The sequence below is a fragment of the Nanorana parkeri genome, unplaced genomic scaffold, assembly GCF_000935625.1.
Source record: "Nanorana parkeri isolate BGI_ZX_2015 unplaced genomic scaffold, ASM93562v1 scaffold42, whole genome shotgun sequence".
NCBI lineage: Eukaryota > Metazoa > Chordata > Amphibia > Anura > Dicroglossidae > Nanorana > Nanorana parkeri.
The window spans coordinates 718207-730331 of NW_017306310.1; the positions used below are offsets into that span (position 1 = coordinate 718207).

Consider the following 12125-nt stretch of genomic DNA (forward strand, 5'->3'; position numbering starts at 1 on the left):
ACATCTCCTCTCTGCTGGTTTCCATCACCAAGATGGCCACTGGCAAGTGTCACTAAGACGACTGCGCGCGTGGCAGCGTCAAGTGCACGCTCGATGACGTCACTGCGGGGTGTGACGAAATGATGTGTACGAAATGACTGTATTCCACTTGTATAGCGATATGAATGCAGCTGCCATGGTATTAGCCCTGTTTAATAAGACAAGACAAGACAAAAGCAATAGTCACATGCAAGGAGCAGTGATTGACCTGATACTAGTAAACTGAAATCCGATTGGTTGCTTTGAAAATGTTTCATAAATTCTGTAGTGTTAGGAAATCTTTCATACTAACACTGATTTGTCTGGATTATCTCCTTAGAGGACATGGTGCGCTTTTGGAAGGAACGTTGGTGGATTTCTCTCGCCATGTTATCACAGACGCTAAAGGGAAGAAGGTGAGGAGTCATGGCAGTCAATCAGCTTAACTTCTTAATGAAAGGAGATATAAACCCTAACTATACAACTCCTCCTTTTTTACTTCATTTTGGTCTGTGAAATAAGCCATTGAAAAGTGTTTTCTTATATCTGTCTTATCAGTAGAAAAAAAGAAAACAGTTGATCTTGTTAGAAATCCAGAAGCTGTCCTGTGTCCTCTGCACACTTTATGCTTCTTCAGAGAATCGTTTTAGCCCTCCCAGTTCCCATCTTGGACTACAAGTAAATTTGTGTCTATGCTTTTAAGATGAACACAGTGGGATGGATTGTGTAGTTTAACAAAAGAAAGACTGGGCAGGGCTGACACCACTCTACAAAATGCTGTGTGCTGTCAGCCTACAATAGGACTCAGACACTGAGTGCATTTCTGGCAGACTAGCAGTAGGGATGCACCAATACCGATACTAGTACTCGCCCAAATGCTCCAATACTTACCTCAGATACCGGAACTTCCTCTGACCGGAAATGCCAAGGGAGCATGGAGCCAGCTTCCTTCCCTATCCACAAGCTGGGCAGTGGGTTATAACGTGCTGCACAGCTTCCAGATGGACTAGGATGCAGCTTCACTTGTTGATGGGCAGCCTGGCTTCCTAACCAATCACGTCATGACTCGTGTCCCAGCTTCCTGATTGCCTAGAAACAAATTAAGCCGGCTTCCTAGCCAATCAGGAAGCCGAATGGCACCTCATGACTCGCCGGCTTCCTTATTGGTCAGGAAGCCAGGTAGCTCCTGAAGCCGGTGTTCTTTCGCTAGAACACCGGCTTCGCAGGCATTCAGGAAGCTGGGCGACGGGTCAGGAACCACCGCCCGACTTCCTGATAATTGGGGCATAGGGCACTGGTGCTCGGTACCCGATAACGAAAAACTGTTATTGGTGAATCCCTAATTAGCAGCTATTTTCTGTACTTGTGGGCTCATTATAACACAGGGACATGTGCTTGTATTGCAGAAGTGTGCTGCATTTCTTTGCCTTGATGTATGCTTTAAGAAACTGACTTCATGGCTTTGATGTCTGCATATACGTAGTGTGGACATGCCGATCACACCAACAGTGGACTTTCCCAAACAAGACATCATTTTCAGCAGTCTGAGCCGTGTGATGGATACTTAAATTGCAGAGAACACACAAAGCAATAAATAACATGCATGATTCTTATCAGAGAAAAGTTCAGATGCCATTTATGTCTTTATAGGCTAGAGGGTATTTTATATTTTTTTATGACCGCTGGAGAGGTTTTTTTTTTTCTTTTCTATTATTATATGTCTATTTTCTTACAACTAGGCTGCAGTGTGATCAAGCATATTGTTACAGCCAGTTTCTATTAAAGAAGATCTCCGAGCAACATTTTTTAATGAACTCTTGCAGTGGGGCTACCTCCTCATTGCAAGGGTTAACTGCTTTTTTTGATCAAGGGAGGGAAAACAAGTTGTACTACTCGATCCTCTGAGCCGGCTGGCTGCGACAGCGATTCCTCCAGCTTGTCTCCTAATACGTTGCAGCAATGGTATGTCCCTAGGTGTCCTGACCTCCTATACACTGTGTATAGAACGTGACGATTTGGGGACCTTAGACAGCTGCAGCGATGGTGTGTGAGGCTGGAAGGACCTGTCTAAGAGCGGAGCCGTGTCAGAATAGAAAAAAAAAAAAAATTTGCCCATAGGAATGCATTGCTAGATTCCTATTGGCTATTGCAAATTGAAATAGCCAATAGGAATCTACCAATGCATTCCAATGGGCACAATTTTTTTTTTTCTTCTATTCTGACTCGGCTCCGTGTCAGAATAAAGAAAAATCTGTGTTTCTCTCCTGGGCGGCCGGGAGCGGGAGACTCCCAGAGCGCCCGGGAGAGTTTTTTTCTTTTTTTTTTTGACGGCAGCAGAACCGCCGGCCAATAGAAAACGTATTTTTGAAACAATTTTTCTGTTCTGCTTGGTCCCTCTGAGGGACCGAGCAGAACAGCCGAGCAGAATGCAGCTCAGCGGCATTCAGCTATTCACTCACTGCTGGTCGGCATCTATAAGAATAGACCGAACAGCAGCAAGTAGCCTGCCGGAAGTTTGGCTTAGCCGATCCAGATGTTGGATCGGCTGAGTCGAACTCCTCCTGCACTTCGGGTTGGCTGAACATGCTGAGCATGTTCGGCCGACCCGAAGCCACCCGATGTACGGCTGATTTCAGCCGATATATACGGCTGAAATCAGCCGTACCAGCCTGAGGTGAGTAGCCAAACAGCGTCGGTCTTTCACTCGGCTGCCTACGACATCTTAGTGAATAGACCCCTAAGTGTTCCTATTCATTCATAACATGAGGACAGAGTGTGTTTACCATGACCACAATCGTGAATGAACAGGAGGTGATGTAGATCACTTCCCATTCATTCATAATTAGGGATATAGTAACCATATCATGTCCTCAACTATTTACAAAAACATTATTTACAAATCACTGAGTGTTTGTACTCACTCTCCTCTGTGAGCGGCTGGCTGTCTCCACCGACACACTGCTCTGCCGATCTTTGACAGGAGGCTGAGCGGTGTGGGAGGAGAGACGCCAGCCACTCACAGCGCTCTCCTCCCGCAGCGCTCGGCTGCCTGTGACAGTTTCTCTCCTCCCCTCTGGGACACACAGCAGCGCCCAGCGGGGAGGAGAGAAAGAATGGATGCACCGCTGTATGGGCAAGAAAATGTTGCCAAAAGTGCCATTTTCGGTCGATATGTTTCAGTGGCTGATATATTGGTGCATCCCTAGTTTATAGCCCCATTCACACTAGCGCATGCTAAAACCATCACTTTTAGCGTGCAAGCTACTGTCTGCTAGGTGCCAGCAATTGGGGGGGGGGGGTATTTCTTGCAAGGAACTGTTTGATCTTTTAATAAAATGAAAAAATAAGGTAAAGTGACATTTCATGCATTTGTTTTATTTGGTAATATGGACCCCAATTACATCTACATGGTCTTCATATCACCAAGTTCATTGCAGAGCTCCAGTTAGGAGGTAAATGATTTCTGCATGGTGTCAATTAGTGTCTGCCTTCCATTTACCGGTACCATGTCTCTCTGTTTCTGCGGTTTATCTTTGTCCTTCCTTTTCATGTGGTATAAATAACCTAATGCTGCGACTTCTGGAACATCTGATACCCAACAGAACTAGGATTTGACAGAGATCAAACCAGAGATGGCTTCAATCTAGTTTGTGTTAAGAGATAAAAATACATTCTTGGAGCTGTGCAAAACAAGTTGTGTAAGCCGTCTTTCAGCAAGTGAGATCAGACATCCTGCTGGGTTTTAGGACTCCACAGGTTGACTGCAGAGTTCAGTCTGGCAAAGGTTTCAATAAAAGGCTGCGAGCACACAGACAAATGTTTTTTCCAAGGCAGATACACGCAAGTGAGAATAGAGGCAGATGGATTTTCACATTTCGGATAACATGTCATTCTCGCAGTGCATATGTCTGTTTACTTTGTTATTTGCAAGAACGCCTCATCGTCTCTGAAGTCATCTAGGGAAGAATTTTGGCAGCCAGTCCATCGAAGTATTTGATGGAGACTGTCACTTTTGAACAAAACATAAGGAATGGATTTGCTGGCTGGTTCGCAAATGGCACACTCTTTGTGATAACTGGAATACTGATTTTTATCGTTATTTTTAGTGCATCCTGATCAAAAATTGCAAAAACACATAAAAATATATTCTGTGGCAGATTTAACCACCTCCTGTCCACCGAAAGTTCAGAAACGGCCAGACGGGAGTCTTCTGGATGCGGGTGGGCGTCTTTAGATGTCCTTCGTGACCCCTGGCGCGCACGAGCCGGAAACCACCAGTATTTTACACAGCCAGCAATGGGCGTTTACATACAGGCGGACTGGAAGTGTGGCTCCATATGGCTCCGTGCACGCAGAACGGGGGGAGATCAGTATACGATCTTCCTCCACTCTCTCCTCCCCGGTCTCTGAATGCAGGAAGTGATGTTTACTACGTCACTTCAGCGTTTCTCTGTCACTCTCTGGTACAGAAACCGACAAGAAGCTGATGAAGCAGATCTGTGCTTCATCAGCTTCTCTGGGGGTCCTTAGGGGTCTTAGAGTGGACCCGTCACTGTAATTTGATATCACATAGGGGGATCCTTATCCCCCTATGTGATAACAATACAGTTAAGTGTAAAAAAAATTGGTCACAAAATAAATAAAATTTACACACAAAAAAAAACCACCCGCAACATTTTTCCCCTCGCATAGATGCGTAAAAATGCGTTAGATGCGCCTACGTGCAAAAACGACGATTGCGCCAATGAACGTCGCAGTCAGAGCAATAATTCTAGGGCCATCAATCACTGATAACACTAAACTGATGAGAGGTCAAATCTTTTAAAGCATCGCCTGTGGCCAATTTTGGGTATGGTAGTTGTTTGCGGGCGCGCGCAATTTTAAGGCTTCACATGTTTGGTGTCTATTTACGCGATGTGACCCCGTGTTTTATATTTTACCAAAAAATTGGGTAATAATGTTTCCTAACATAATAAAGGGAAAACTGTTTTTTTGCTTGAGTTTCAGGGAGAACTGCATTTCAACTTTTCAAATTAGTGACAGTCAGGTTGACATGTTTTTAAACTGATATTTTATAGATGTTTTCTCAGAATCTGGAGCAGCTGTGTACGACAACCAATCAGCTTCTATCTTTCATTTTCAAAGCTTAGCTGAACAAACTGAAGAGAATAGCTTTTTGGTTGCCATAGGCAACTCCTCCAGATTCCGTCTGCTCCAGTTTTGATAAATGTCCCCATAATCTTTTGTTTTATCAATAAAAATGTAGTATACTCTGCACCCCCTTCCCATGGACGATGGGTTTTCTAAAGGCAAAGTACACCCTTTTCGCCTCGCTGTGGCTGCTTTCTAAAAAAATGAACTATAAGGCTTTGATGTGTTTTGATGCACCTGGAATATATGTAACTGATTTAAACTGAAAGTGTAGTTGGGCTTTAATGTATTACATGTATATTTTAAAGGGATTTGTATATTTTAGGAACGGTGGTACATTGTCTATCTGAGACCTGGCAGGATACATCGGAGGAAATTTGACAATAAAGGAAATGAAATTGAGCCCAACTTTAGCGACACTAAGAAAGTGGCCACCGGCTACCTGATGTCTTCTTACCGTAGGTGGTACATTTGATTATAAGCTGAAGCTCTTTTTGGTGTGATATAGGTTTGGTGGGCTGCTCAACCACTGCAAATAAACACTGAACTGAATACCGCACTCCTGCTGGAGCCGTGAGGTCACAGAAATTCCATTTTAAACAATGTGAAGTTTCTGGTCAGCAAAGCCAATTTTGTGGTTATCCGTTACACACAGTAGACATCGTTTAGTTGTACAGATGTTGTCTAAGAAGGAAAGCGGAAAAGGTATGCAACGTTCTTATTTCTACCGCAATTAACATTTTAATAGTCTTTGGAATAGTTATATTTAAAGAGAAACTCCCCAAAAAATTAAAATGAACAAATTGTGAAAACAAAATGGCATCTATAATTGCTACACAAGACATTTTCTCATTTTAATGTTATTTAAACTTACCTCTCCATTTAAAATTGCAGCCACTGTATAAAATTTTTTAAAGCTGTCAAAAAAATCTATGCGATTTGGTAACCTGGAGGTGTTCTGTACACAGTTGGAGTACAGAACACTCCCAGAAATGTCTCTTCCTTCCTCTTCCTGGGTGTAATTCTGTTTCACATTTACACACAACTGAATGAGCCATAGAGGTGTGTGTATATGATTTATTACTTCAACTTCCTTTTTAAGTTCTGAACAGTGATTGTGATTTATTTTCTGTTTCCGCAAGTATGCCAGCCAGGTCAGGATCTCTGAAACAGTGGCCTATCCGCCTTAGGTTTTGTCTCAGCAGTTGTTGAAGGCTACGCTGTTGTAGTACAATACAGAACATCCACAAATAAAACCACATCTCTAACTTTCTTGTACATTTTACAGTAACCGAAAATGTTTACTGGCTAAAAATACACAATTTTTCTGGAATGAGGAACTCCATTTTGGTTTATAATAAGCATTTCCCTTTGCGGAAACTACACACATTGAAATAATTTTTTGAAAACGTATTTTTTCCAGATTCCTACTTTTCTCTGTTTTGACCTATAAGATGCTTTTCTTATCAAGTCCTGTAATTTATACCTGAATGGAAGGGTTTGCTTTCTGTATCAGTCTAAGTGCTGTAATGAGAAAAGCTGCTGTGTCGGCGTTCCTTTAGGGGAGCCTTGTTAAAGTATGTCACAAAAAAACAAAACTTCCTCTGCTGGGGATGCCGGCAGTGTAACTTGTGTGTCAGCTTCACTAAATATAAAAGATTTGTACTTGCCCCTGTAGCTTATAAAAAAGTGTCAGTATGATTTGTTACCATTACGAAAGTCCTGTTTCTAGCCATGTTGCCCGCAGCCTCCTGGCCCTGACTACATTTTACTGCGCTGTGAAAAATCTGTTGCAGGGAGATGGATTGCCCCTTCAGTCCAATGCAGAGCGGGTCTGCCATCCCCAACCTCCCTCTGGAGAAGGTCAGGGGCATCTTGTTTATAGCAAAGATGCATGCAAACACAGAGCCAAGAAATCTGATTTATCTTCAGGAAAGGTAACCCATCATATTGGCTGTTTTCATAGGCTGCAGTGAAAAGTACAAATGTATTAGGTTTAGTAAAAGTGCAGCTATACTGTAGGTCCGTTTCAGTGCCTTTCACCTCCCGCCACCTGGACTTGTGCACTTTGGCTTTGTTGTTCTGCTTTTGACTTGTTTTAGTGTGTTTTTTATATGACAAGTCTGCACATTTCAATATACTTTACTTTAACAAAAGTAGCCACCCTCCAGAAGGGAGGACAGTGTTGGCTCCTATTCAGAGATGATTTCAGGATCTACAGCCAAGTGATACACAAATAACGTACAGTATTATTAATAGTTAACCACTTGAAGTCCGCAGTGTTAAACCCCCCTTCCTGTCCAGGCCATTTTTCTTCAGTGCTGCAGTACTTTGACATTTGATTTTTCTACAATTTTTTGGGGACAGATAGAGCTTTCTTTTGGTGTGATTTAATCACCACTGTGGGGTTTTATTTTTTAATATATTAAGGAAAAATTACCGAAATTTTTTTTAAAAAAATGTTTCCCCTAATTAAATGATAAAACATTTATTATTACCCAATTTTTTGCTAAAATATAAGAGATGGGGTCACAGCGGGTAAATAGACACCAAACATGTCAAGCCTTAAAATTGTGCGCGTGTGCGAAACCTCAAAAAACTACAATACCCAAAATTGGCCATAGGCGAATTATCGCTCATCAGTTTAGTGTTATCAGTGATTGATGGCCCTAAAATGCTTGCTCTCACTCCGACGTTCGCGGCGATATGTAACAAGTGCTGCTTAATTGGCGCATCAAACGCGTATTTACGTTTTTATATGTGCGTAAATGTTGGGGTTTTTTATTTATTTTACACTTATTGTTATTGCTATCACATAGGAGGATAGCAATCCCCCTATATAATAGCAAAGGCACACTGACATGTCCTCTTTATGGAGACATTAGGGGTCTTAAAGACCCCTAATGTCACCTGGGGACCCCAAAAGAAGCTGATGAAGCACCGATCTGCTTCATCAGCTTCTTCTCTCTGGCTATAGCAGCCAGATGACTGACAGGTGAATGCGGGCCGGTCCCGAGCCGCAAATGGCCCATGACCGGCCCATTGCAAGGGCTAAGATTTGATTTGCCTGGAGTTTTGCTTTAAAGATTTAAAAGTATTGTATGTTTAAGGAAGCTCGGTCTGTCCCTCTTCTTTCACTTTTTCAAACTGCTCAGAGTAGCCTGGAATCTCCCTTTATCTCCTTCTTCTTCTTCTTCTTCTTCTTCTTCTTCTTCTTCTTCTTTTTTTTATGTATGCTGTGCAAATGGGAGCACATTAATAAACAAAATGGGTGTTTCTAAAATTTTACTGCAAGTGGAAATACACTTTAAAAGTGTGAATGACTATGTTTGACCTGCTTTTGTGTTTCTTCCAACACAGGCAGTGTCATTGAAATCCATTACAGTTTCTTCACCGAAAACCTGTTCAAAGCACCCCCTGCTACTAGCCAATGAAAGGCTGCTCAAGCTCATGTACTGTGTTTTTTAAAAATTTTATTAACAAACATGTGCATCCAAACTCAGAACGCAGCCCATCTACATGAGCCCTAAAATGTAATGCACCCATCATTCTGTGGCATGCCCTGTGCCAACTCAAATTGTTTTTAGGAAGAATAAATATCCCACACGTAGAAGGCATTCATTAAAAGGTGAAGAAACATTATTTGTGTTCGTTATTGATAATAAATTGCTTTACTTTGTCACTAGAGGTGGAAGCAAAAGGTGAAACTGACAAACTTTCAATAGAGGAGCTGAAAAGTCTCATCAACAAAGAGGAACTCACAAGGATTAGTGATAAATTCCTCCCCAAGGACACGGTGGCCTTTTGGCTCCCAGAAGCCGAGATGGAGAAAACTGAACTGGAAGCCGGAGAGCAGTTGCGTGTGAAGACAATTGGTGATGGGCCATTTCTGTGTGCGTATTTTTACTTCTGTTATATGCAATAATGTTAAGCACATTTGCGTTAAAAGAAACCTGTACCTTGCAAATACTGGCAGTGCCGAACTCTTTAAAAATGCTAGTTGTGTGGCTGTTATGTTGACCCAAAGACTTCAGTTATCTGGAGAAAGTGTCCTAGTTCTTACCTCCTGCTGACTTCACTTACTGCGTGCTTTTTTGAGTTAGTGACTCAAAGTACTGAAGCTAGAGACAGCCAGGCTACTAATCTTTTCAGAAGATGGTAGGCATTGACAACCTTTTTAACAGGTCTCCTTTAATGATAGAAGCATGAATATCATTAAGAGTCTACTTTAATTTTTTAACCTCCAACAGTGCTTTCAGTCATGTTTACAGGATGGTCAAAAATGCTATCTGTGCATCCCTAATGAGTAGCATTCTCTAAATGAACCTGAAAAATGGTGGATGATGTTCTTATAACCTTCACATTGATTCAGCTTTGTGATTCTTTCATTCTCTTTTAGTTTCTTTAGCGAAACTTGACAGTGGAACGGTGACAAAGTGCAATTTTGCTGGTGATTCTCAAACTGGGGCATCTTGGACAGACAACATAATGACCAACAAATCTCGCAGCAGCGCACCTGCTCCTGAGTCCCGGGGCCAAGGCGATGGCGCAGAAGATGATGAATGGGTATGACAATGTTGATTACAATATGCATCTTAAATAGTGCTGTGGAAATTAAAGATTCATTTCTCGATTAATCGTTAAACTTTTTGATCGATTAAAATTATTTTGATCGCTAATGAAAACACCTCACCTCTCTGCCGGCTTCAGGGAGTCCCGTCGGCGATCCAGTGACGTCACGAACATCGACGTCACCGGACTCCTCCCCCCTTCGTTAGCCGACGGAGCCACTTTGGCCAGTGAGTTTGCCCAAGAAACTTTCTGCACGAGCGCCAGCCAGGGCATTGGCCTATACACATACAGCACAGCAATGAAGTAATAAAATGAACTAGGATCACACTAATCCAGCACGTTATTATTCTGAGTTGCCCCACTCAAGCGGCGGCCATATTGAGTGGGGCACGTGAGATTAATAACGTGCTGAATTAGTGTGATCCTAGTTCATTTTATTACTTCATTGCTGTGCTGTATAGGCCAATGTAGTTGGATCTGTATGTGCGTTATAATTAATCGATTTGATTATTCGAACACGAAAATTTTAATAATTACCAGCCCTAATCTTAAAATATACCTATACTGGGCTTTATGAAACTGTACTGGACCCATTAGGTTTATTGTAGGTATTTGGAGCTACCTGCACTAGCTTTATACCTGAAGAGCCCCAAAACAAAGGGTGATATGGGGCTCTAGACATGCCACAAAAAGTTGGCTTTTAGTCTTGCCCATACCACCTCCCTAATATCACTACTGGTCAGGCAGGCCCCCATTCTAGGTAAAATCAAGATTTGCATAATATTGTACTCTGAATGTTGGAACTCCCAGGGTACTCCAGGATTACTAAAACTAAGTAATGAGCAGCACCACTTCATTTTGAAAGTTTAGTCCACTACTAGATGTAAATCCAACACTGTATGTTTGGTTGCAGATTTACATTCAGGGTTATGCACAAAAGGGTGCATAGCTTGGAGAAGGCAGGAGAAATGAACAATCTAGGACAAGATAGCTGAACTGGAAAAAATTCCCAATTCAGCTCACTTTCCAGCTCAGCTATGTTGTCCTAGATTGCTCACTTCTCCTGCCTCCTCCAAACTCTTCACCCTTTTGTGCATAACCCTGAATGCGTATGATCACGTAAGAGCTTTTGTTGATGGCATGCCCTGGATATCTTTTTAGATAGAAATAAGATTTGTGATTTATACCGGTTTTCCTTTTATTAGACTTTTAAAGCTTTTGTGTTTTCTTGCATCGGCTTTTATGCATTTTGTATTCTCCGGCAATAAAGTTTACTGTGACAAAACAAAAGGTTTAGAGACTTTCTAATGTGCACACTCAGGGCCGTGCTGTGATCGGCCAACCATTTTTTTAACTAATAAAATTGTCATCAAATTTTGGTTGTTATATCTGACATATTGTTATTTTTTTAGCCAAGTACTTGTATTTGTTTATGGATTCTGATATCATGAGTCCTGGGACCGATAGATATATAGATGCTACTGTCACTGATCTGGGAAGCACTGTGGTTAACAGTAACCGTTGTGATTAGTGCTAATTACGAAAAACAGTGGCTTAGTGTTATAGCGAAGCACGGTGGCTTATTGGTTAGCACTAGTGCCGTGCAGCGTTGGGGTCATTGGTTTCAGTCCCTGTCGTGACACTAGACGCATGGAGTTTGCCATTTTCCCTGTGCTTGAGTGGATTAGTTGGTACGTTAATTGGCTCTCCAAAATTGGCCTCAAAGGAGAACTATGGGGGTAAGTCTTTTCCCCATTGTTCTCCTTAGGGTAACGGGAGGACACAAACTAGCATCCTCCCGTCACCCTAGGCTCAGTATACCGCGAGCTACAGCTTGTGGTATACTGAGACGCTGAAGCGGATCCCGACAATTGTTCCGGGATCGCTCCCAGCTGCGTGACTGACAGCTGGCTCTGCCTATCTAGAAACAGAGCCAGCTGTACCCGCCCCCTCCCCCGTCCGTTCCGCCAGTCAGCGCTGACGGAGCGGGGAGGGGGGAATCAAGCCCCTCCCCTGTCACGGCAGAGAGCCGTGACAGGATCGAGAGGTGAGCGAACGCCGGTAACTGTTCGCTCACCTCCCGATCTACTGAGCCGACCTGTGAGAGTCTCATTGTCACAGGTCGGCTAGAACTATGAGGCAAGTGAAAAGCACTCACCTCAGTTCTCCTTTTAATATGAAATGCTACTGAGCGTGCCCAAGATGGCTGCCTCGCCATTTACTCCAACAGCATATAAAAGCACTTTGAGTCCTCAGGGAGAAAAGTGATATAGGAATATGTGTGTCCATGTGTTAAATCTGTCTAATCTACCTACATATGTTTGTTTTAACTCATGATTTATATTTTTAGTATAACTTATTTTTGTTTCTGCTTTTTTTTTTTT

At 42.4% G+C, this 12125-nt stretch overlaps 2 protein-coding genes across 2 annotated transcripts in view; both read left to right on the forward strand.

Moving 5' to 3' along the window:
• Window positions 1-287: 287 nt before the first annotated feature.
• On the forward strand, window positions 288-9741 carry LOC108799577 (arpin-like). The gene is made up of 4 exons (XM_018571459.1): window positions 288-434; window positions 5495-5627; window positions 8856-9062; window positions 9569-9741. Exons 1-4 carry the CDS (start codon window positions 288-290, stop codon window positions 9739-9741), a joined length of 660 nt encoding a protein of 219 aa, XP_018426961.1.
• A 1733-nt stretch (window positions 9742-11474) lies between these two features.
• LOC108799586 (arpin-like) overlaps window positions 11475-12125 on the forward strand; it is a 6740-nt gene continuing 6089 nt past the window's right edge. Inside the window, exon 1 of the mRNA XM_018571471.1 lies at window positions 11475-11480. Coding sequence (XP_018426973.1) covers window positions 11475-11480 — 6 coding nt within the window. The remainder of the gene's footprint in view (window positions 11481-12125) is intronic.